This window comes from Capra hircus, chromosome 8, assembly GCF_001704415.2.
Source record: "Capra hircus breed San Clemente chromosome 8, ASM170441v1, whole genome shotgun sequence".
Classification (NCBI taxonomy): Eukaryota; Metazoa; Chordata; class Mammalia; order Artiodactyla; family Bovidae; genus Capra; species Capra hircus.
Window position 1 is genome coordinate 70,202,766 of NC_030815.1, and position 25,432 is coordinate 70,228,197.

At 51.1% G+C, this 25,432-nt stretch overlaps 2 protein-coding genes across 2 annotated transcripts in view; one reads left to right on the forward strand and one right to left on the reverse strand.

Moving 5' to 3' along the window:
• R3HCC1 (R3H domain and coiled-coil containing 1) lies at positions 10,066-18,412 on the forward strand. The gene is given in 9 exon segments (XM_018052332.1): positions 10,066-10,251; positions 10,529-10,656; positions 11,071-11,208; positions 12,697-12,959; positions 12,962-13,302; positions 14,142-14,314; positions 15,429-15,499; positions 17,030-17,125; positions 18,099-18,412. Coding segments are annotated over 9 exon segments (1,518 nt in total). The 5' UTR covers positions 10,066-10,080; the 3' UTR covers positions 18,236-18,412.
• Positions 19,563-25,432, reverse strand: part of LOXL2 (lysyl oxidase like 2) — a 115,184-nt gene continuing 109,314 nt past the window's right edge. The window contains exons 13-14 of the mRNA XM_005684007.3: positions 21,938-22,049; positions 19,563-20,531 (exon numbers count right to left, since the gene is read on the reverse strand). Coding sequence (XP_005684064.2) covers positions 20,452-20,531; positions 21,938-22,049 — 192 coding nt within the window. The 3' untranslated portion in view covers positions 19,563-20,451. The remainder of the gene's footprint in view (positions 20,532-21,937; positions 22,050-25,432) is intronic.

Here is a 25,432-nt window from a genome sequence, read left to right on the forward strand (position 1 = left end):
ACTGGGTCCTCCATCCTGACCTCACGGCCTGACTCTTGTCCTCCTCTCGGCCCTGCGGAAAGCTCTAGAACTCCTAGCCAGGAGGCCTTCATGGAGGTACCAGAGGTGGCAGATGCCCTGGTCCAGAGGGCAGGGGCAGGGGCTCAGCAGGCCTGCTATGCGGCGTTGGCGTTGGTGCAGAGCTCCTCTGACTCCTCACCTGCACGCTGCTGGGAACCTTCGTGGTGTGTGCTGGCATCTTGCACTGTGCCACCTCCGTGCACTCTAGGGTCACCAGTGTCCTCCTTTTCTCCTGGTGGCTCTGCTGGTGACGCCTTGGAAAGTGGCAACCGGGCAGCCGGCAGCTAGCCCTTCGGGGACTTATGTGACATCTCAGTGCCCTTTGGCATCATGTGCGTCCACCTTGCCCTCCTCCACCTTATACTTGGGCCTCAGCAGGTCAGCCCCTTCCACTACCAGCAGCACGGGGCCCCCCAGAGTTGTTCTAGTGGCCACTGTGGTGACCTGGCTGTCTTCAGTTTTCCTGTCCTTTATCCCTCTCTGACATCAGGCAAATGGGGCAGGTGGCACAGGACAGAGTCCAGCATTCTGGGTGCTGAGCTCAGCAGTGCAGAGCTCCCTATCTGGGTTCAAAGATGCACCATTCAGCCTTAGCTGCATCTCTGCGGTGGCCTGCCTGATGGTGGTTGTAGTGGTTGCAATGATGGTGGTGATGGAGAAAGGATGATGAGGAGAGTGAATGTAAAGGTGGAACCCTCTCAGGCTAGGCATGATAGTCAGAACTTTAGAGGGAATTAACCTCAGAGACCAGAGTTCCGGGATGAGGCTTAGAAGGGGAGTCATTTTCTTAAGATCACCCTGTTTGTGAGGGACAGAAGAAACCAGGAATCTAGTGCCATGATTCATATTCCTGTTGGAAGTCATTTGGACTAAAGGCAGCCCCAGCGTCCCAAGGTCTATCCCTGGTCAGTGGCACCCTGTCCACATAGGTAGGGGCTGCAGAAACCAGTCTGGAAGCCTACTTGGTTAAGCCGTAATTTTGTTGTTGTTGTTTGTTTGGCCGCACTATGCAGCACACAAGATCTTAGTTCCCTGATCACAGACCAGGGATGGAACCCATGCCTCCTGCAGGGTGCAGAGTCTTAATCACTGGACAGCCAGGGAAGTCCCAAGCTATTATTTTTAACTTGTTTGTTGGCACATAATTTAGTTGGCAGATTAACCAGCTTGTCTTCTGGGGGACTTGTGGAAATGAGTCAATAGCAGGTAAGTTTTGAGGTGGTGAGATAAGAGGACCATAGCACATGCGGATGCTAAGGCAGTAGGCTTGGAGTGAGTGCTGGTGGGCTTAGGGGACCTGAGAGGTGGGTGGAAGTCACATTTTGGAGACATGCTCTGCATACGGAGTAACTCCTTAATGCTAAGAGGGGAGTAGGCTGAGGGCCCTCAGAGCCAGGCTCTGTGTGGACAGCAGGGGCCCCAGCTCAGCCAGGACCCAAGGTCACTAGGTTAACATTGTAACATTCTTCCTCTCCTTCATAGGGTGGAGGTTGAGCAAGCAGGATGGAGTAGCCTTTTCTGATTTTTGGTCTACAGATTGTAACTGGGTGGTAGAGAGATGTCACCATCTAAGGTTGGCAGCTGGATTTGTGATTCTGTGGCCCTGGCCCCTGGTCTGTGGCTAGAGGAGATCGGGAGAACCTGTGATCTGGTTCTTTTAGAACTAGAGCACCCAGAATGCGTCACCTATATGCAGGGAGCCCCATCTCCACCAGTCTTATATCATGCTAGGTGTTTTACATGGGTTATCTCATTATGGATTAATTCATCATTGATTAACTCAGTGAGGCCAGCACTCTCAGCCCCATTTCACAGATGAAGAAGCTAAGATGGCAATAATACTGCAGTGGGTTGCCATGCCCTCCTCAAGGGATCTTCCTGACCCAGGGATCTTCCTGACCCAAGGGATCTTCCTGATCAAACCCGTGTCTCCTGCATCTCCTGCATTGCAGGGGGATTCTTTACCACTGAGCCACCAGAGAAGCATTGGCCTAGTACAGAGTAAGCCAATTCAACATGTGTTTGCTCTCAGACTCATAAGGGCCTTGTTGCCCTCCAGGCTGTCCATCCAGGGACCCTCTGTGTTCATTGTGGAACCCTCCTCTCTTGCCAGTGGGTGACTGTGTGGGACGTTCTAAGAGACGGGTAAAGCGGAGTTTGCATTTTGTTTTATTTTTTTATTTTTATTTGTTTTGCATTTTGTTTTAGATAGTGTCTGAATCTGGATGAACCATCACGTGCTTTTCTATACCTCTCTGAGTCTGTGCCCTCTGCAGTGTGCTACTGAGAGACATTGATCCTCATAGTCAAATATTGACAAATAATGTAAAGACATTTTAAAGGATTAAGCAAATAAGAGTCTAAATTTTACATTAGAAATTCTTCATTTCACCCAGTTCTCTTAGGACAGATCATCTAGAGTCTATTGCAAATTCACTTCTAAGTGTTGGCTAGGCTAGATCATGTGATCGTCGTTAAAAAAAAATTATACATTTTTCCTGTTTTCTTTATATATATATATACATATATATTTTTTGCCTGCACCACACAGTATATGGGATCTCCGTTCCTGACCAGGGATCCAACCCACATCCCCTACATTGGAAGCATGAAGTCTTAACCGCTAGAAATCAGGGAAGTCTCTTTTCCTGTCTTTTTTCCCCCCTTCTTTATTCTTCATATCTTTGTTAGGGCAAAAGAGATGTAGTTTTTCTTTTGGTACCTTTTCAGTTCAGTTCAGTCGCTCAGTTGTGTCTGACTCTTTGCAACCCTATGGACTGCAGCATGCCAGGCTTCCTTGTCCATCACCAACTCCTGGAGCTTGCTCAAACTCATGTCCATTGAGTCGGTGATGCCACCCAACTATCTCATCCTCCATCTCATCCTCTGTCATTCCTTTCTCCTCCTGCCTTCAGTCTTTCCCAGCATCAGGGTCTTTTCAGTGAGTCAGTTCTTATCAGGTGGCCAAAGTATTGGTACCATTTACCTCTTGGTGAAGGAAATGGCACCCCACTCCAGTATTCTTGCCTGGAGAATCCCATGGATGGAGGAGCCTGGTGGGCTATGGTGTACTGGGTCGAAAAGAGTCGGACACAACTGAGCGACTTCACTTTCACTTTCACCTCTTGTTCTGCATTTGTATTTTATGTTGGCCCCTTCATGGATCACAGCCTTGTCATGGCAAACGGGCCTGTGTAACTCAGTGACGCTAACAACAACTTTATGTTGGATAAAGTTTTTATATCATCTTTATTTACTATTATTATGATTTGAAACCTATAGATTATCTTTCTAGCCTTTCAATGGTTACCTTCAAATTTTTAGCATATAGATTTAACTATATATTTTTCTAACAAATTATAAAATTCTTCCTTATCTCTCTTTTCACTTTCAAGAATTTAAAGATATTCTAGCTGTGCATTGAACATCACCCCCTGCCCGTCATCTTATTGTTGGCTTTAGTTTGGCTTGAAAAAAAATTAATGTTTTATTATGGAAAATGTCTGCCACACACAATAAGAAGGAGAATAGTGCACACATTGCCAGTTTCAATAATGATCAGCATTTTGCCAATCTTGTCTCACTTATAATTCCTCACTTCTCCCCCACCCAATGTATTTTAAAGCAAATCTGAGGCATCATACCATTTTATTCATGAACACGTTAGTATGAAGAAACATATTAAAAGGCATAACTTCAGCAGCAATAAACACACTGGAAAAGTAAGAACAATCCTTCATATCATCTAGTACCCAACCTGTCTTCCAATTTCTCTGACTTTATCAAACATGTCCAATAGTTATTTGGTTTATTTGAATCTGGATGTACAAAGGCCAATCTCTTGAATTTGGTTGGTGTGTCTTTTCTTACCTATAGTAGTTTTTTTTTTTTTCATGTTTTAGAGTTGGACACTATTTAGTGACTAAACAACAACAATTTATAATGTAATTGTCCAAAATATTTTTCTCTACGTACATTTAGAACATATTGGAACGTGCTTCAACTATCGAACATAATGCAGAAGACACAAGGAAGAAAAGTCTATCATGTTACTTACATGCTTGCTCACTGTTCTTTCTTCCTTCCTGGTGTTCCAGAATTCTTCCTTTCATTGTTACCTTTTCGTGCAGAGAACTTCTTTTAGCCATTGTTTCAGGCTAGGTCTCCTGGCAGCAAATTCTCTTAATCTTCCTTCATCTAAGAGTGTGCTAATATCTTCTTTATTCCTGAAATAGGTTTTCATTAGATATATGACTCTGGACTCACTGTTTTTTCTCTCAGCATTTGAAAAAAGATCTTCTTTTTGTTTTCTGGTTTCTGGCAAGAAATCCACCGTCATTCAAATAATTTTCTCCCTTAGGTAAGATAAGATTATTTTTCTGGCTGATTTTATAAAGTCCTTTGTTTTAAGTTTTCAGATATTTAATAATGATGTGTCTTGGCTTGGATTTCTGTGGTTTTGTTCTGTTTTTTACTTTTTGAATCTGTTGGTTTATATCTGTTTTCAAATCTGGGAAGTTTTCAGTTATCATTTCTCCAAGCACTTTTTCAGCCTTACCCTTTCTCCTATGTTTCTGGGACTCTGATGGCGCAAGTGTTAAATCTTCTTCTTGTAGTCCCCAATCCCTTGGTCTCTGTTCATTTTTGTGTCCAGTCTATTTTCTCTCATGTTGTTCATGTTAGGTCTGCTGTCTTATCTTCTAGTTCACAGAGTCTTTCCTTTTCTTCTATTCTGCTACTGAGCTTTTTCTTTTGGTTACTGTAGCTTTCAATTCTAAACTTTCCTTTTGGTTCTTCTTTATATCTTCTGTGTCTTTGCTGAGACTTTTTTTTTTTCCATTTTTTTTTTTTTCAAATGTGTTCATAGTTGCTTGTTGAAGTATTTCTATCATGGTTGCTCCAAAATCTCAGATAGTTTAACATTTCTGACATCTCAATGCAAAGTTGAGTCTATTGACTGCCTTTCTTTCATTGAGTTTGAGATCTTCTTAATTCTTGGTACCACAAATTATTCTTTAATTGAATCCTGGGCATCTTGGGTATTATGAGATTCTGAATCTTTTTTTTCAATATCTCTTAACTAAATAATTTTTGGCTGTGCTGGATCTTTGTTGCTGCACCTGGGCTTTATCTAGTTTCACTGAGTGGGGGCTACTACTCCTCACTGGGATTGTATGGGCTTCTCATTGCAGCGGCTTCTCCTGTTGCAGAGCGTGGGCTCTAGGTGCGAGCACCTCAGTGGTTGTGGCGCACAGGCTCAGTGGCTGTGGCACACAGGCTTAGTTGCCCTGCCACATGTAGGATGTTCCCCGACCAGGGGTTACACCTGTGTCCCCTGCATTGGCAGACAGATTCTTAACCACTGAACCATCAGGGAAGTCCCCTGGATCTTTTTAGCTTCTGCTTTACCTTTCTTTGCCAGCACTCCGGAATGGGGATGAGAGGCATTGCATTGTTACTGCCAGGTGAAGGTTAAAGTGCAGGTCTCCCATTTAGCCTCCTTTGATACTAAGATGTATGGTCCTCATCACTGATGGGTGAAGGTCTGGCTTCCCACAAGGCCCCCATGGATGCTTTCCTGGCTGGAACGGGTGCTGCTGTTTCCCACATGGCCTCCACTGACACCACGGGCGGTGCGGTTTCCTCTTAATCTCTGGGTGGCAGTGAAAGTCCTCTGACAGTACTCCAGTGGGGAGGGTGCCTTTTTATTGCTGGGTGGGGGTGGAAGTCATGTTCTCTGGTGGTCTCTACTGACACTGCAGGCGGGGCCCAGGGCTCGTAACTGCCTGAAGGGCATGAAAGTCCAAGCTCCCCCCTACCTGACCTTCTTTCACATCATCTTGGTGGCAAGGTTGTGACACTTCATTTCAGCCTGGTGAGGGTGACAATCTGGGCTCCAACGTGGCCTTAGCTGGTCTGAGTGGGATTGGTGTTTGGCTGAGGTTGAGAAATTATTATCTCAGAGTGCTATGTCTGGCTGGCCTGCACATTTGGCTAGAGAGAAAACACCCCCTTTCGTTAGGGTGAGTTTTGCTGTTGTTTTGGTGTGTCTGTTTTGTTCTGTGTCCATTGGTACTTCCGGGTTGCTGGCTTCTTCCAGCTCCAAGTCTAAAAATTTGAGGCATAAAGAAAACCCAGCTCTTTGTTGTTCCTTGGAACCAGAGACCCATAGCTGGTCTTCTTTCTTTTCTCCACCTTTTACGTTTGTTTTATATATAATGTCTGGGGATTTTAATTATATTTAGTGCAAGGAATTGGCAAAGTGTGTTTACTCCATTTTCCTGGAAGTCCTAATTTTCTTCTTACATACATCAAATGGATGTTCCAGCAGGCTATGTATGAAGCCAAACATTCTTATGTATGCTGTGTTTAAACAACTCTTGTTGATCTTTAAGTGTTGTGACTCCATTTCTCTTTAATATTATAATACTGTTTACTAACTTAGTCAAATGCTCTTATATCTGCCCACTGAAAAATTTTAAGTTTCACCACCTAATGTGTTAGGTTCTCTGATACACATGTTAAAACTATGTAGACAATACAAAGGCTTTCAATAGCAAACATTAACTGGATATTCTTAAACTTCATCTTAAACATGGAGAGAACAGTTGGTTAGCTCATGCAAGCTGAGGTTAATACTGTCTCAGTTTGCTTAGAGTAAAGAGATGGGAAATTGGGACATAGATTCCAGTGCTGCAGGTGACCCCAGTGGCAAGGGAAGGGGTGCTGGATTATAATTTAGGGTTGTATGGTAGTAGGGAACTCTAGATTCATCCCTTCAGATGGGGCTGCTTGCAACCCCATGTCATCTGCATGCAATCCTTTCATCATCTTTCAATCGTACCTCTTGTTTCAGGTAAAACTCTACAGTACACACCCAACAGGCTTCTCTGGTTGATCGGATTCATCTAGTTTATTTAATGCCTGACTTCTGTGTCTGGTTATTGACCACAGCATCAATTCTAACAACATTCTAAAGATGGAAACTCTGAACCAGGTGATGTTCCAGAACATGGATGTCACAGGCTAGATCTGGATTAGAGCAAGTTCCCACTCTGCCTGTGGTAGCTGGTTCCTTGGCTAAACCTCAGGTTGAAAGTGAAAATGTTAGTTGCTCAGTCATGTCTGACTCTGTGACTCCATAGACTGTAGCCCACCAAGGTCCTCTCTCCACGGAATTTTCCAGGCAAGAATACTAGAGTAGGTTGCCATTCCCTTCTCCAGTGTATCTTCCTGACCCAGGGATCGAACCCAGGTCTCCTGCATTGCAGGCGGATTCTTTACCATCTGAACCACCAGGTTATTCCTCTGAAATCTCCAACTGAATGGGCCACTGTGAAGATTCAGTTTATGCAATTTTTATGGCAACCTTTGTGTAAATAGTAGTTATCTTCATTTTCACAAGCCTTTGTGTCACAGATTTATTTTCAGCTTTGTTGACTCCATTTTTTGTTGCCTCTGTGATGAACATGATTGCCTCTTTTATATCTTTCCATGCCTCTGACAGTTCACACTCCTGACATTCTGTTGGTTTTTCCATCGAGACATGAAAATCAGACTTTCTTTGATTTCCTTGAGAACATGCAGTAGTTACTAACTGAAATGTCTTCTCTTTTTTTTTAACAAGAGAACTTTCCCATATACTGTTATCCTCTTTTTTTTATGATGCTTTTTTAACTTTTTGTTTTTGCTATAGAAAATTTGCATACTCTGCTGCTTTTTGTTCTGTTTGTCTCTGACTGGGGACCATTCAGTGCTCATCTGGTATTTGTCCCCCAGTCCTGTGGGGAGATGCACTTTGATTCCCTTCCTCATTTATCTTGGCATCTTTTGGTAACCTCCACCCGCAAGTGGAGGCCTTTGTGCTAATTCTTTTTTTTCTTTTCAGCTTCCAACTTATCTGAAGAGTGTGTAGTGAAAACTGCATTCACGGGCAGCCTCCTCTGAGAGTCTCCTTGTTTGAGTCTCTCTGAATGTGTTGAAATCCTCTGTCACGGACCAGCTCTAAAGAGGTAGGGGTATAGCCTGTATCTTGGGGTTTTGGTTGGTTCCTTCATTGTGGGGGAGAGATGGCCACTTTATTGAGAAGGTTAGTCCTTTTCTTTCTTTTTTTTAAAAATTTTTGGCTGTGCTGAGTCTTTGTTGCTGCGTGGGTTTTTCTCTAGTTGCGGAGAGTGGTGCTACTCTCTAATTATAGCATCAAGACAAAAGCAAGTGCAAAGAGAACTCAAGGAGGTGAGTGATGGGCTTCTCATTCAGGAGCACGGGCTCTAGAGCACAGGCTCAGTAGCTGTGGTGCACGGGCATGGTTGCTCCATGGTATGTGGGATCTTCCAGGGTCAGGGGTAGAACCCATGTCTCTGGCATTAGCAGGCGGATTCTTTACCACTGAGCCAACAGGGAACGCTGAGCCTTTGTTTTCTAAGTTAGCATGCATATTCCTTCTGGGTCATGTGTGCAAAATGGGCGTGCCTCCCAGCCTCACACTTCCCATCATGGAAGCCTGGTCGGATAAACGGGACCGTTGTGTGGCCCCTCAGTGTTCTCTCAGGCCAGTCTGATTCCACTTCAGTTAAGCCAGTGTGGAGTGTGGGTGGGGCTGGTGGAGTCAGAGTCCAGATGGGTGTCCCTGTTCTTCTTGCTGTATTTTTGCCTTCCACCCCCCAGGGACTGGATGCCCCTCCAGGCCTGAGACTGGGGCAGGGGCAGGCCTTCAGAATCTCCTCTTAACAACCAGGCCCCCAAAGGATACTCATGACTCACCTCCTTGAGTTCTCTTTGCACTTGGTGTTGTCTTTATTTTATATCCTTTATATTCTTTAAAAACATTTTTATTTATTTTTAGTTACACGGGGTCTTCATTGCTGTGCACAGGTTTTTCTCTAATTGTGTCAAGTCGGGCTACTGTTTGTTGCAGTCTGAGGGCTTCTCGTTGCAGTGACTTGTCTTATTGCCAAGCACAGGTTCTAGGGCACAGGTTTGAGAGTTGTGGCCCACTGGCTTAGCTGCCCCAAGGCATGTGAATCTTCCTGGACCAGAGATCAAAACCGTATCCCCTGCATTGGCAGGCAAATTCTTAACCACTGGACAACTAGGGAAGTCTCGATTCTTTTTATTCTTGAAAAACTATCTGGAAAGATAGTTTTTGTAAATATAATATATCCCAATAGTTTTTGTAAATGTAATATATAAAAAGATATAATCCCACCATCTGTTAAAAGAAATACTCTGGGAAAAACTGCAAGAGAGCAAAATGCATCTTTGTTTTTCTTCATTGTCCTGTCCCCAACTTCTCCCAGCCAGCCTTTTAAGGGTCAGCCTCCTTGTGACCTTTCTTGTATCCTATTGCAGGGCCCACTCAGACTATCCCACCCCTGTACTAAAACCTGGGTTTTTAATAACTCAGGGCCCTGCTTGTTTCAGGATGATCAAAGGCTTACATTTCAGCACCTTCCAGGGAAGAAGAGGATTTCAGCCCTGGTCTCCTTGATTATAATAAGCCATCTCATGGCTGTCTGATGACATGAATTTCAAGCCCTGTTTAAGGCAAGTGCTGGAGTTACTTTTAGATGTAGCAAGTTCTGCAAGCCACCATTCTAGTGGCTACCCAGCCCTGTTATCCATAGGCTAGTATACCTTGTCAGGGACGCTGTGCTGTGAGTTGGACCTCTTTGCAGCTTCCATCGATAAGGGCCAAAGGGCGATGAAATTCTTGGTGTCCAGAAACTTCCTATGTATCCCTCTTTGACGTCCCTAGGGAGGGGATCAAGGAACTGTAAAACCTGGTATTCCCATGACCTAGCATGTAGGAGCCACGCCAAACGATTTCCCAAATTTAATTGATCCTAGGAGACAGTGTAGGGTTTCCCAGGTGACTCAGTGGTAAGGAATCCGCCTGCCAATGCAGGAGACTCAGGACACACGGTTCGATCCCTGGGTGGGGAATATCCCTGCTCAGGTGACCTGTGGTCTCAGGGGCAAAAAGAATCAAGAAAGAACGCGCCTTTGCCATTGGGGGTGATGCCTCCCCCGGGCCGCGCGGTGGCGCTGCAGCTCCGCGAGGCCCGGGTGGTTCCGGGGCTCAGGGGCGCGCAGGCTTCTGGGGACCCAAGAGCTGCGGCGGCGACGCGCCGGGCGGCCGCGGAGAGTGCGGCGGGCGGACCTCAGGGCAGGTCGCTCCGATCGCTCACGGTCAGCCTGTACTCCTCCCTGGCCTCTCGCTCCTGGGCTGGGAAGGATCGATCGCGCCCGCGGATCGGGCCGCAGGCAGCAGGGCGCGGACCTGGGGACGGCATCGGGGGCCGGGTGACCCCTCCCTGCCTCACCACGGCCCTGCAGGGGGCCCTGGGCACGACCCTTACCCTCCTCGGAGCCCGGCCCGTCTCCGATCGGAGGAGAGACCGTGTCCTGGGTCGTGGAAGGGCCCGGGTTCTGTGCTCTGATCGCGGCGGTGTCGGTTGCCCCGCAGGCTCTCCCACCTGTCACCCTGGCCCTTCTCTGCTTGGACGGCGTCTTCCTCTCCACAGCCGAGAATGACTTCGTGCAGCGCATCCGGGAGGAATTGGACCGCTTCCTGCTGCAGAAGCAGCTGTCAAAGTAAGCCGTTGTGAGGGTGGTGCTCGCTCTGCCGCTGGGAAGAGCAGTGTTCGCCCCTAGCCTCCTTGCCCCTTTTTGTCCAATGGTGTGTCTAAAGTAACTAGGCTGGCAACTCGCTCTGATTTGGCCTTTAGGTCTAATAATCTGCTGTCAGGCCTCTCCCCGCTGCCTCTTTCCTGGGTGACACCAAGCATCGCCTGAGATGGAACAGCCCATCCCTGGAAGGAGGATGGGGCCAAGTAGTTCCCTGTCATACCCTCTACAGGCAGGTCCACTGCAGTCAACCTGGGACCCTAGGGGGCAGAGCGAGCCTAGGTTCAAGCCACCGTTAAACCAGGAGTGGACTCCGCGGGGGTCAGGCCTGGGGGCTGCTCCTGGAGCTCCTGCTCTGCTCTCCTTCCCATCCCTCCCCAGGGTCCTCCTCTTTCCCCCACTCTCCAGTCGGCTCCGGTACCTGATCCACAGGACAGCAGAGAATTTTGACCTTTTGAGCAGCTTCTCTGTTGGAGAGGGCTGGAGGAGGAGGACAGTCATCTGTCACCTGGACATCAGGTGTGTATCCTGCCGCCTGGGAGGCCCCTCATTGGTTTTCCCCTGGGGGTGGTCTGGTGAGCTGGTCAGCCTCTGGGAGGGAATCAGGGCTGGGTGACCCCCTCTCTCCCCAAGCCTCAGTTGCTTAGAGTCAGTGCTGCCTTCTGCTCAGCAGGGGAGTAGAGGTGCATTGTTGATGGAGTTCCTTTAGCAAATTATGCACGTTGGGCCAAAAGAGAGAGGACTGTTTAAACAGTGGGGATGTCCACCCAGCATTGCTCTCAGGGAGCTTGGGCCCTGCAGAGGCCATGGAACGTGAAAGCTCATCTAGCAATTCGCTCACCTGTCTCCACCTGTCTCGAAGGATCTTATCATAATGTCTATAATCCTAGCCTTTAAAGTTACATACTTTTCTCTTTTTTTGATCTGTTTTAAACTTTTTGTTTTGTGTTGGGGTGCAGCCAATTAACAATATTGTGATAGTTTCAGGTGAACAGCAAAGGGACTCAACCACACATGTATCCATTCTCCCCTAAACTCCTCTCCCATCTAGGCTAACACATAACATTGAGCAGAGTGGTGCATGCTATACAGTAGGTCCTTGTTGGTTATCCATTTAAAATATAGCAGTGTGTACATGTCCATTCCAAGCTTCCTAACTATCCCTTCCACTCATCCCATTGTGTGTGTGTGTGTGTGTGTGTGTGTGTGCGCGCGCGCGCGCGCTAAGTCCCTTCAGTCATGTCAGACTCTGTGACCCCATCCCGTTATCAGCCATTCAAAAGAATGAAATAATGCATTTTCAGCCACATAGATGGGCCTAGAGATTGTCATCCACATTACTGCAAATGGCGTTGCTTCATTGTTTTGAATGGCTGATAATGGGATTGGGTCGCAAAGAGTGGGACATGATCTGTCTGCAATACAGGAGAAGTGGGTCCCACCCTTGAGTCGGGAGGATCCCCTGGAGTAGGAAACGGCAACCCACTCCAGTATTCTTGCCTGGAAAATCTCATGGACAGAGGAGCTTGGTGGGCCACAGTCCATGGGGCCACAGAGTCAGTCACAGCTGAGCTACTAACACACACACACAGATTGTCCTACAGAGTGAAGAAAGGCAGAGAAGGAGAAATGTCACGTGATAGCCCTTATATGTGGAATCTAAAAAGAAATTATACAAATGAACTTACTTACAAAACAGACTCACAGACTTAAAGTTACATACTTTTCTAATAACATAGTTTCTGAATGCTAATTACCTCACCCTGTAGCAAGTGGACTCAGCTGTCTCACAGTTGGTTTGTAACACTAGAGGAAGAGTTGACGGCTTTGTGCTTGTTCAGGGCATCCCCTCTCATGGCTCATTAAGTTGTTTTCCAGGGTCATTGTGGCTTTGGTTTTTGCCTGAGACTGACTCAAGAGCCTCAGGCCTGAATGGCAGATAACTCCAATAAACCATTCTCCTTGGGTCTCAAGCACCCCTCTGATAAGTGCCTGCTCCTACTCCAGGTTACCCAGTTCAGACAGATTCTCTGGCCCCTGCCGTCCTCCTGCCTCCCACCCTAGCAAGTACCGAGGTCCTCGGAAGCCCACCGCAAGTCAGGGAGCGGCTGGTGGTCCCCGAGGGGTGAGGGCCGGCCGGTGGCATCGTGGACGCAAGCCGGACCAGGCCTTGTATGTGCCCCGGGTGCTGCGCCAGCAGGAAGAAGGAGTGCTGCCCGCTCCTGCAGAGCTCCAGGGAGATGCTCCAGCTGGCGGGCTCTCAGAAGAACCAGAGATACTGGTGCTGGGAACCCCACTGCCGATCAGGAACTTCCTGTGTCGGTGACTCAGGCAACAGAGGACCAAAAAGGCCCTGGTCAAGGCTGTGAGAAAGAGTCGCTGCCAGACCCATTGGCTGCTGAACCCTCAGGGCATGAGAGCCACGCAGGAACCGGAGACAGGCTGGAGTCAGCCGCACAGCTGGAAAATGTGCTGCAGCTGGACTTGGAGGAGGGAAATGGGACTGAGCTGGAGAGGAGCCTGGCAGCAGAGGAGGAAGTAGAAGAGGAAGAGGTGGAAGAGGAGGGGCCAGGCAGCTGCCCTGAGGACGATTTCAGTGAATTGCTGCAGGAGGTGATGAGGCTCTTAAGCCGGAAAAGGGAGGGTGGAAGTGAGGTGGGTGTAGTCGAGGGTGGATGGGGCGGAGGGTCAAGGTGTATGGGGGTGCGGGTGTTGAGTGATAGCGGTCCCTTAGGAGACCAGTACTCAGAGGGCAGGAGGCTCAGGATCTGGGGTCAGGGGTGTGGATTGGATCCCACCTCAACCAGGTTATTTGGCTTTTCTAAGTTTCAGTTATCTTCCTCTGAAAAAAAGAGCAGGTGCTAATACACACTTCCCAAGGGAACACAGTGCTTCAGAACGCACTACAGACACTGGTCATGAAAATTACTCTTCTGCCTGAAGCTTTGTCTTACAAATCTCTTGTCCTTAGAACCGTGTGTCTGTCCCTGAGCCTGGCTGCGGTGTCAGTTGGGAGGGCAGGCAGCCTGTATCGCTATTTTACAGATGAAGGACACCAGAAAGCCTTGCTCATTATCACTTTGTTAATGAGGAAAGGAAAGATCCTGGGCCTGCCTAGCTCCACCTCTTACTGACAGTAACTTGGGGCGGAATTACTTAATTCTTTGGCTTAGTTTACCCATCTGTAAAGTGGGCCTACGGAATAGAGTTTTGGGGATTTTATGAAACACAAAGTGCATTAGTGTCAGTCACCCAGCGGGGACTCCCTTAAAACATACTCCCCCATCTCGTGGCCCAGTCTGCCATACTGCTATCTTTCCCAGACTCCTATCTGGGGTGCTCACCTCCGTGTCAATGCAGAAGCCTGTGGGACTCAGCGTGGGTTTTGAGAGCACTCACTCAGAGTCCGGTGTATCCAAGCTCCCCTCACTAAAAGGTCTGATCTCTCCCAGATAACGAACAATCTGACCCAGAAGGAGATTCAGGTAGAGAAGATCCACGTGGACACATCATCCTTTGTAGACGAGCTGCCTGGAGAGAAGGATTTTGCGCACGTGGTGGAGATCTATGACTTTGAGCCGGTGCTCAAGACTGAGGACCTGCTGGCTACCTTCTCTGAGTTCCAGTGAGTGCTGGAGAGGCTTTGGGGTGGGGATGGTGGGTGGGGAGAGTGCTTTCTTTCTGGAGAGGAGCTAGGACCGGGCTTTGTGTTGGGGACGCTTGCCTGCCCCTCCTTCAGTGCCTAGAAAGAAAGGCAGAAAGTAGGTGTGGTTGCTCTGGGTGCTATGCTCCCGGGCAATTCAGCTTGCTGGCTGTGACTGTGCGGAGGAGGAAGACAGCTGAGTTTTCGGTTGTGGACAGCTTTTGGAGGCTCAAGACCTGGACCTGCTGGCACAGGCAGCGGACCTCCAGCCTGGCTCCCAGCACGCCCACATGCCAGCCACAACCCTGTGGGCCCACTGCCTCCCCCTGCTTCACGGCCAGCCGCCCAGTTGGAGAGTCGACAGATGGAGGACCACCTCCATAGAGGAGCTCTTTCCGGGATGAACGGGGCTTAAGTAGCTCTGGGGCAGAGTCTGCTGGAGAGGGGAGAAAAAGTGAGAAAAAGTGAAAAAAGACTTCTCCCGTATCCCCAGATTCCTTGGATCCAAATCCAGTCTTTTCTCCTTTCTTTTTTTTCCTCCATGCTTGTTTTCTTTCCTCCGGTCCCCCTTCTAGGGCTGGGCCAGATCAGGGCCATTGGAGGCTTCCTCATCCACAGAGGAGCCCCAGGCTCCAAGACTACTTTGGTCTCCCACAGGCCCCAGACTCAGGAGTGCCTTCCCAAGTGGCAGGAAGAAAGTCAGGGCAGTTTCACTGACATGCTTGTTGTATCAAGTCCTGTCCTCAGCATGAAGCCCTTTGTCTCCAGCCTCAAATCCTACACCCTTGGCCTGGGGTGACCACGTCTGTGAGGGGCCCTCGTCGCCCTTGGCCTTGTGCTCTACAAGCTTTGAGTCCTGACTTCCTCAGTTCTAGGAGTTGGGGGCCCACCAGATCTCAGAGGTGGGCCCTGCCTTTCTGAAGTTGTCGTATGGTCTTCAGGGAAAATCTGCCCCTGATGGTCATCTCCTTCCTAGAGGAGATGAACTTGTCTTGGGCTTGGAGTATTTGAGGACTGGAGAGGGGAGGGTCTTCCTGCAGCAGGAGGGGTTTTCCGCATTCACTCTCCCCGTCACTCTGTCTTGTCCCGGGCACAGAGAGAAGGGGTTCAAGATCCAGTGGGTGGACGACACACATGCACTCGGCGTCTTCCCCTGCCCAGCTTCAGGTAAGGCACATACATGGTGGCCTGGCTCCTCCTCTGACTGCTGTTGGGAAGGGAGGGAGCCTTGTTTTCTGGGGTGAGGATTCCCCAGATCAGGGTGCAGGCTGCCCTAAGCTGATGGACTGGCAGGGCGGCTCCCAGCCACCTAATCCGGAAGTCCAGAGGGGCGGAGTGGGCACTGGGCCAGGAAGCTCACACCTCTTCATTCTTTCTTCTTGAGTTGAGAGGTTTCAGATTTGGGTGACCTCCACATCCTAAATGAAAGCATGTGAAGGTGCCATTTTTATAGGTCAAAAACATTCAAATATTGGTGGGACTTTCCTGGTAGTTGAGTGGTTAAGACTCCAGGCTTTAATGCATAGGGCATGGGTTCAATCCCTGATCAGGGAACTAAGATCCCACATGCCATGTGGCACAGCTAGAAAAAAAAAAAAAAAAGCATTAAAGCACTGGCAGGTTCCTATGGTTTGAGCAGATGTGTTCTCATTCCGTTTAGATTAGAGCTTCAGGAGATAGGTGAGATGACCCCATTTTACAGATGGGGAGACTGAGTTCCCCGATGTCAGTTTCCGATCAAGGTTATGAAGCCTCTCATCAGTCGTCAAGGCTGGGGAGGCCAGGTGGTCTCCTGGCTGTCATTCCAGTGCTGGACCTCCCTCTCAGCCCTTTCCTGTACTTCCCCTGCCGCACCACTGCACAGTTTGTGTATATTTATAAAGAGTCAGTCCCCGGCCCCCCTTGACTGGGCTTCTCACAACCACGGTCCCTGAACACAGAGTGGGGAGTGACCATGGCTGGTGTGGCCCAGTCTTCAGGAGAGCCTGAGCTTTTAGGGACGGGAGGCAGTGTCCGGGCAGCAAGAGGATTGGGGCCAGGTGGGGGCTTCAGCCCCAGAGAGGGAGCCACTGAAGGTGGGGGCTGGGGGAGGCCCTCCCGGTCCATGGAAGGGATTAGCAGTGGGCTTGGCATGGCCATGGCTGCCTTCTGGGCTCTGCCAAGCTGGCCAGGAGCCAGGGGTAGGCCTGCTCAGCTTCCTCATGTCCTGGCCTCATCTGTATGATGGTTTGGGTCTGAGGTCCCTCCCAGCTGTAAGTGGCCCGAGTGCCCCAGGGCCCAGCACAGCCTGAGGCAATGAGAGCATGCACCCTGGGAGGGCCTTGAGTCGGGGCAGGGTGGTGATGGTGGTGGTGGTGTTTGTTTTAAGCTCCCAGGCTTTGGAAGGCTGGGGCCTACCTCTGCTGATGTCAGAACCACAGGTTCACCATGTGGCTGCTGCCCCCCCCCACCCCCCAGGGCAGGGGGGTAGAAGTTGGGGCATGGGCCCTCCATCTGAGAGCATGGCAGCCCTGTGCAGACCTGCGAGCTCCGGCGGAGGGGCGAGCTGATGGGGCAGTCCTGTCCCTGAGGTTTGGATGGGTGGTTTGGATGGGTGTCAGAAGCGGCTGCTTGGGCTTTGGGGTGACATGTGTGTTCCTGGGTCCTGAGGCCTCAGCAGGAAATGCGGATGGCTCCAGACCTGCTTTCTTTCCTTAGCTGCTGAGGCCCTGACCAGGGATTTCTCCACACTGAAGATCCGGCCCCTGACGCAGGGAGCCAGGCAGTCCAAGCTGAAGGCCCTGCAGAGGCCAAGTAAGGGAGCCGGTGGTCTGGGTGGGTGGGCGGCTCGAGTGTGGGTCTGCCCTCTGATTCACTTCCCTCTAAAGTTCTCTGCTTTCTGGCCCCTGGGCTGCAGTGACCCATGGGGTGGTCCTCGCCCAACCCAGGGGACCTATCAGGAGAGCTGTCTTCCAGCTGCCCTGTCCCAGGCTTGCCCTCCATTCACACCTCTTGGGAGTCTGGTTTGGGGTGCAGAGGGGCAGCTTGGTTTTTGTGTCCAGCCGGGGAAGCCATGCTTTGCTGTAAGGTATACAGAGCTTGGGCTTTGGTGTGACCCTGGCACTGGCACTTCCTTAAACTGGCCTTGAGCAAGTCACTGGATGTATGTGAGTCGGTCCCTTTCTCTGAGATAAGCGTTAGAGTGAATGAGAGAGCCTGGCGGACGGGCCCCCGCAGTGGTGAGAGGCACACAGAAGGTGCCCCGTAAATGATGGCTCCTCCCCTTTTACTCTCCTCCTTCCAGGGAGCACGAGAGTCTTTAGGGGCCAGTTTCCCATGGCTGCAGAGCAGTGGCTGGCTGGCAGAACTGGCCTAGAGAAGCCTGCTGAGGCCATCCACGTTCTTGTGGATTACATGGTCTTTGTCCCAGAATTCTTAGGGATGATAAACATCCTGTCTGTTGATCCAAGAGCTCCAGGTGTCCCTTCCTGGTCTGCCTGCCCTCTCAAAGGGCCCCTGCAAGGGAGGGAGGTGGACAGGATTAACGCCACCCCCCACCCCCGACAGAAGGAGAAACAGGGAGGGCGCGGAGAGGTGGCAGAGTAAGTCAGGACCCCACATCAGGGCCAGGAGCCCTCGGTGGCCCCTCTCACCAGCATCAGGCCACAGTGGGGTGCAGCCAGGCCTCAGGGGGGTGGGCTCTAACTGCCTCCGAGGCTGCTGTGTCGCTGGGAGGGAGGCCACAGCCTTGAATTCAAGTCCGCACCCCATGGGGCTTTCCTTTCAGAGCTCCTGCATCTGGCAAAGGAAAGACCACAGACAAATACAGCTGTGGCCCGGAGGCTGGTGGCCCGGGCCCTGGGGCTCCAACACAGAAAGAAGGAGCGGCCTACAGTGGAGCCTCCTGCCGTTCTGAGGCCCTGAGAGTCCCAGCCCGCCTGGATCGAGCTCCCCAACCCAGCTCCGGCCCCAACACCACAAGCCTTTACACACACCGGAGCAGCCCTGAGCCATCCTTGGAGCATCGCTATGAGGCGTGGTGGGCTTTAGTTTGGTCTAGTTTCTGAAGCTGAGTAAAAAATAAAAATTAAAGAATTGTAACACGATTGCTTCAAAATGTAATGGTCTGCAGTGGAACACTAGGGGGCGCTGTTCGCCTCCCATTGGAGACCTAGGGCTGTTGAAGAAGCTGCTTGCTTTAGGTGACTGACCTCAAACCAGCTGGGCCTCCAAGGCATTTTTGAGCAGAGCTTGCCCAGTTTGTGGGGGTAGGTTGCACCTGTTGTGTGACATATGCCCAGTCTCCCCCAGAGAAACTCTGGGCTATTGGCCATGCTGAGACATCCCCTGCCTCTGCCGGGTACTGGCCCTAGTGTTACCAGTGGTGTGGGTTACACAGGGGTCCCTGTAGAAATAAACATGAACTCACCTCGAGGTGAAATCTGAAATGCCCTCTGAGTCCCCTCCCCTCACAGGAATGGGTGGGAGGGCAGCTTTGTGAGGACAGGGTCCCAGTACACTGGTCTTTCTGGTTTAAGTGGAGCTTGTGACGATCCTGGCCCTCTGAGGTCATCATGGACCCCTCGGTTTGCTGGGCCGCAGCCCACTGTGACGCAGAGGGAGCCCCAGGCCTGGCTGGATTGGGGTTCACTCTCACTGTGCCCCAGAGACTCAGGGTCCACCCTCACTGCACCTTGGGGAAGAGCGTGGGGCCCTGATCTGCTTCATTGTCCTTCCGCCAGAGACCAGCCCAGGTGCTGCCCTTTGAGGAAATTTCCTGAGGCTGAAGGCTGGATGTCCCATCTGATCTTCACGCAACCATGGTGCCCCTAACACATTTCCTTAAAAGACAAGAGCCGAAGAAAGGCTGAGGCCCGTCCTCTGTGGTGTGAACTGAAGGAGGCCTCTGTGATGGTTCAGTGGTAAAGAACTTGCCTGCAGCCCAGGAGATGCAGGTTTGATCCCTGGGTCAGGAAGATCTCCTGGAAGAGGAAATGGCAACCCACTCCAATTCTTGCCTGGGAAATCCCATGGGCAGAGGAGCCTGGTGGGCTACAGTCCCTGGGGTTGCAAAGGAGTCAGACACAACTTAGGGACTAAACACCAACCTGTAGCCAATGCCGGACAGGAGGTGTCGAACCCACATCCCTACGAGAGAGAACCTGTAAGGGTGTGCAGCTCCCTGGCTGCGACTGGGGAAAGGAGCCCTGTGGCTTAGGGGCTGCACGCAGAGGCCCAAATGAAACACACCTGCAGGTCATAAATCTTTTATTTGGAGTTTCAAGTATGTGTAAGTGTCCGTGATGACACATGGCGATCGGTGAGCGTCCTCCTCACCCAGAACCCTGGTTCTAGCACCGTTGAATCAATTACCCACAGAATTAGAAGGACAGACAGAGGCGTCACTTACACAGGTGGGCTGGTTTTTCTTTTGAGCTCTACGTTCAAAGGCCCAGATGCCCGATATGAAATGCCACTAAATTACTTTCTGTTTCAAAGTCTGTGAAAATAGAATATAGTATCTTGAAAAATAGGAGGGCACAGGGGTGTAGGCGTCTGGGGGCAAGAGAAGCACCATCTCTGAGCTCACTGGATCAGAAGACGGTTGGCAGCATTACTTATACGTGTGAATAGAATAAACAGAGTAGAGGCAGGTCATTTAATTGGAAGAGAAGTCTAGATATTCAGGGTGGCTGGAAACAACCTAAGAGGAGGGGAAGTGGGATTCAGCCTGACCTCCTTGGGTTGCTAACCCACGTTGCCAACACGTAACTTAAGAAGAAAATGGCCCCATGTTATCTGTGGTGAGCCGGGCAGGTGGTGAGGCTCGGAGTGGACCATGCCTTGGATGGGACAAGCAGCCAACCACCTGTGCACTCATGGTCCCAGCTAGGATGGCTCTTGGTTGGCACTGCTCCCCACTGACCCATGGACGAGCCCCAGCCCTGGAAGCTGTCCCAGGCTGCGGGTGTCAGGAACACGCCTTCCTCGCCTTCCTCCTGAGCTTGGCCGAGGGCTGCAGGGGGCCAAGACGGGCAGGGCCGGGCTGGATGAGGGGGAGCAGGGTGATATCCGGTCAGACTGCAGTTGTTGGGGGAGATGCCCGTGGCCCGAAGGCAGGAGGTGACCATGTTGCCACTTTACCGCGTGGAGACCTGGTTATTTATGAGTCCACTGAAGTGCTCAAACTTTTTTTCTGTCTCTTCACTGAAGGAACCACCTGGGGGAACAGGCATCAGAGAGATAGTGTTGGGCAAACCAGATGCACAAGTCTCCCCCCCAGAGCTGGAGCCACCCCATCCTCCCCAGGCGGCCTGCAGGGCCACCTGTGTGTGATGCCAGCAGGGCAGTGACAGGTGCTGGCCATCTGTAGGGCCAGGCTCATGTCAGCTGCCCTGGCAGAGTCGGCTGAAGGAGTGACTTAATCTAATGCTGTTAGTTTTTACCTCCACCGAGAGCAAGGCCATCACTTTGCCAGTGGAGGAGAAAGCCCAGCCTCCCCTGTTGGAACCCAGGTTGTATAATGCTGGGAAAAGCTTCTTCATTGGTGGCCAGAAGCCATGGTGGCGGCTAGAGCTCGACAGGAAAACGACACGCACAGCCCACAAATTGCCGACGCCCACGTTTTTGTGGTCTCACGTATAATGAGGTGGTGGCCTCAGCTTCACCAGCCCTTAAATAGCTTTGGGATCTGTGCTGGGCCGGCCCATTTCTGTCCCATTCTCTTGCCTCAGCCAATGCTGGCAGTGAAAACCCCATCTTCATCCAGGGCTGTGTGTTCACCATGTCCTTCCCGTGTGTGGAAATGCGAGACTGGCTCCCCCCACCCCCAAGGTCTTTACCCAGCTTAGGAAGGCGCGCTGTTTCCTGGAGAAAGTGGGGCAGCTCCCGCCCGTCTCCTGGAGGTGGGCTGAGGAGGGGCAGCCCGGGGGCGCAGTGCTCCCCAGCCTGGAGGAGGGCGGCCCGCGGGGCACAATGCTCCCCATCCTGGAGGAGGGCTGAGGAGGGCGGCCTGGGGGTGCAGTGCTCCCCATCCTGGAGGAGGGCTGAGGAGGGTGGCCCGGGGGCGCAGTGCTCCCCAGCCTGGAGGAGGGCTGAGGAGGGCGGTCCGGGGGCGCAGTGCTCCCCATCCTGGAGGAGGGCTGAGGAGGGCGGCTGGGGGGCACAGTGCTCCCCAGCCTGGAGGAGGGCTGAGGAGGGCGGCCTGGGGGTGCAGTGCTCCCCATCCTGGAGGAGGGCTGAGGAGGGCGGCTGGGGGGCGCAGTGCTCCCCAGCCTGGAGAAGGGCTGAGGAGGGCGGCCCGGGGGCTCAATGCTCCCCATCCTGGAGGAGGGCTGAGGAGGGCGGCCCGGGGGCGTAGTGCTCCCCATCCTGGAGGAGGACAGCCCAGGGCTCAGTGCTCCCCATCCTGGAGGCACAGTGCTCCCCATCCTGGAGGCACAGTGCTCCCCATCCTGGAGGAGGGCTGAGGAGGGCGGCCCGGGGGCACAGTGCTCCCCATGCTGGAGGCGCAGTGCTCCCCAGCCTGGAGGAGGGCTGAGGAGGGCGGCCCGGGGGCGAGTGCTCCCTAGCCTGGAGGAGGGCGGCCCGGGGGAGAGTGCTCCCCAGCAGGGCCCCAGGCCTTACCTATGTGACAGTTGTACATCCAGATGCGGTGGCCGTCGTACCGGGTCCTGCACTTCATGATGTTGTTGGTGTAGTCAGACTCCGCCACCTCGTAGTTGGGATTGATGACAACCTGGGGGAGAGTCAGGTCAGAGGGGGTCCTGCCTCGGCCGCCCTTCATCCTAGGCCCGGCTGCGATGCTGAGACCAGGCCTGCCTCCAGAGCCGGGCTGAGCTCACGGGACAGAGCACAGCATGGCCGGTGTTGTGTTCCCAGAGCAGAGGGAAGGGTGCAGGACTGGCCAGAGGCGAGGCCAGGGAGGCAGAGGGGAGACCTGGAGGAGACCTCCATGCACCTCACTCACACACACACACACACACACACACACCACACACACACACACATACATACTCCTACCAAGAGTAAGCCTTCAGGTGTGGGCAAGGGATAGTTACCGAGTTTGGGATGGACATGTATATACTTAAAATGCATAACCAACAAGGACCTACTGTACAGCACGGTGAGCTCTGCTCCATGGTATGTGGCAGCCTGGCTGGGAGGGGGGTTTGCGGGTGAATGGATACATGTATGTGTTTGGTTGAGTCTCTTCACTGTTCAGCTGAAACTATCACTACACTGTTTGCTAACTGGCTATACTCCAGTACAAGGAGGGCATGACAATCCACTCTAGTATTCTTGCCTGGAGAATCCCCGTGGTCCCAGGAGACTGGCGGGCTACAATCCATGGGGTCGCAAAGAGTCGGACATGACTGAGCAACTAACCAACGCACAGCACATACCCTAATACAGAATAAAAAGTATTTTAAAAAAATGATTGTTAATCAATCTTTTGTCCGACTCTTTGTGACCCCATGGATTGAAGCCCACCAGGTTCCTCTGTCCATGGGATTCTCCAGGCAAAAATACTGGAGTAGGGAGCCATTTCCTTTTCCAGGGGATTTTCCCAACCCAGGCAGGCCTTCAAAAAGGGGTTACCCTCTCTTGGGTGCCAAAGAGGTTTGATGTTAGTAGAGAAGCAGGAGCTGAGGCCTGAGGAGGCCACAAAACAGCTGCTGAGAGAGCCAGAAGGGAGCGGGGAGCAGGACTTGCTGGGAGGGCATGGCGACCAGGACTGGACGCTGTGGGAGTCAGCGGAGGGCTGCCCCAGGCGCCACAGATGACACTGTTCCTGGCAGCGCGACGTTAGGCACAACCCTTCTGTTCTCTGGGTCCAGGTTTGCTCTAGGGGGTCCCCAAGCCCTTTCTGCTCACCAGGGCAGATTTACCCCTTGTATCCCCTTCCTCTGCGTCATCCCAGGTAAGAGGGTGGCACTCAGAGGAGCAGGAGCAGGAGGGACAATTCTTTTGAGGGGGCTTCTGGGATTGGTCAGTCCTAAAGGAGATCAATCAGTCAGTCCAAAAGGAAATCAAACCAGTCAGTCCTAAAGGAGATCAACTGAATATTCATTGGAAGGACTGATGCTGAAGCTCCAATACTTTGGCCACCTGACTCAAAGGGCTGACTCATTAGAAAAGACCCTGAAGGCAGGAGGAGAAGGGGATGCCAGAGGATGAGATGGTTGGATGACATCACCGAATCAATGGACATCAACTTGGGCAAACTCCAGGAGATAGTGAGGGACTGGGAGGCCTGGCATGCTACAGCTCTTTGGGTAGCAAAGAGTTGGACACGACTTGGCAACTGAACAACAAAAACAACTGGGAGCAGACAGAAAAGGGATATTTAGTGGTGAGGAGCCCAGAGGAGGAATTAAAGGAATAGGAAAGTGAGGAGACAGAAGCTGGGCCTGGGGTTGTGGGTGAAAGTGCAGAGGACACAGATGAGGCTTTCCCCGAGGGTCCTGCCACATCTGGAAGAGCCCAAGGAGGCAAGGGGGACAGGGCCGCCCATGGTCAATATGATGGGGGAGGGGCAGCCTGCTCATTAAGGTGCATTCTATAGGCTTGGGGCCCTCAGGACCTCTCCCTCCAGGGCTGAGAGACAGACCATAAAGAAGGTTGAGGGCTGAAGAATTGATGCTTTGAACTGTGGTGCTGGAGAAGACTCTTGAGAGTCCCTTGGACAGCAAGGGGATAAAACCAGTCAGTCCTAAAGGAAATCAACCCTGAATATTCATTGGAAGGACTGATGCTGAAGCTGAAGCTCCAATACCTTGGCCACCAGATGCAAAGAACCAACTCATTGGAAAAGTCCCTGATGCTGGGAAAGACTGAGGGCAGGAGAAAGGGATGACAGAGGATGAGATGGTTGGATGGCATCACCAACTCAATGGATATGAGTTTGAGCAAACTCTGGGAGATAGTGAAGGACAGGGAAGTCTGGTGTGCTGCAGTCCATGGGGTCACAAAGAGTCAGACATGACTTAGTGACTAAACAGTAACAACAGTGACCCTTTAGCAAGCTGGCTGGGCCTGCCAGAGATGCTATGGGAAACAGGTCAGTGGGGGTCTCCAGCCCTGAGTCCTAGCCGGTGCAGACCATTCTGGGGGCTCTAGGTTATGTCCCATGGTGACTCTGTCTCTCTAGGTAAGGCTGGAAAATGTCCTGCTCTGGGGTGGCCTTACTTTGATCTGTTTTCTGCCTGACAACCTTAGTTGTGCCATGTACCAGCCCATGCATGGCTCATAGCCAAGGACAGACAAACCCCCTGCACCGAGACCCAGGCAGCCCTTTGCTCACAGATAGTCATGCCCCCAGCGTGGGTCCCTGCAGGGTGACCATGAGGGCAGTGGGGACTATTAGGGCCCTTTTGACCCACTCGGGTGCAAGGGTGAGAGCGGAAATGAATGGTCTCCACAATTCCATCAGACTCATATGTGGGGTCCTCAGTCTCTTGGGGATCTGTGGGCAGTGGCTTTAGTTCCTTAGGCAGGAGACCTGCTATGGTTTACAACAGCCAACATGTGGAAGCAACCTGCCCATCAACAGATGAATGGGTAAAGATGTGATGTATATGTATGAAGACACACAATGGAATACTCAGCCAGAAAAAAAAAAAAGAAATTTTGCCATTTGCAATAACATGGATGGACTTGAGGGTATTATGCTTAGTGGAATAAGTCAGGGAAAGAAAAATACTGCATATTATCACGTATTTATGCAATCTAAAAAATACAACAAACCAGTGAATGTGACAAAAAAGAAGCAGACTCACAGATACAGAGCATAAGCTAGTGGTCACCAGTGGGGAGAGGGGAATGGGGAGAGGCCAGACAGGGGTACAAACCACTGTGTATGAAATAAACTATAAGGGTACACTACTGCAAGCACAGAGAAGCCAAAATTTTCTGATAACTATAAATGGGGCATAATCTAGAAAAATTTTGAATTGCTGTGTTGGATACCTGAAACTAATACTGTAAATCAATTATACCTCGTTGGACACCTATGTTTAATAGGTCAAATCAGTTATATTGCAATTTTTAAAAACTTAAAAAACACACACAGAAAATAAATAAAGTGACAGTGGCACCTTTGTGTTGAAAAACAAAAGG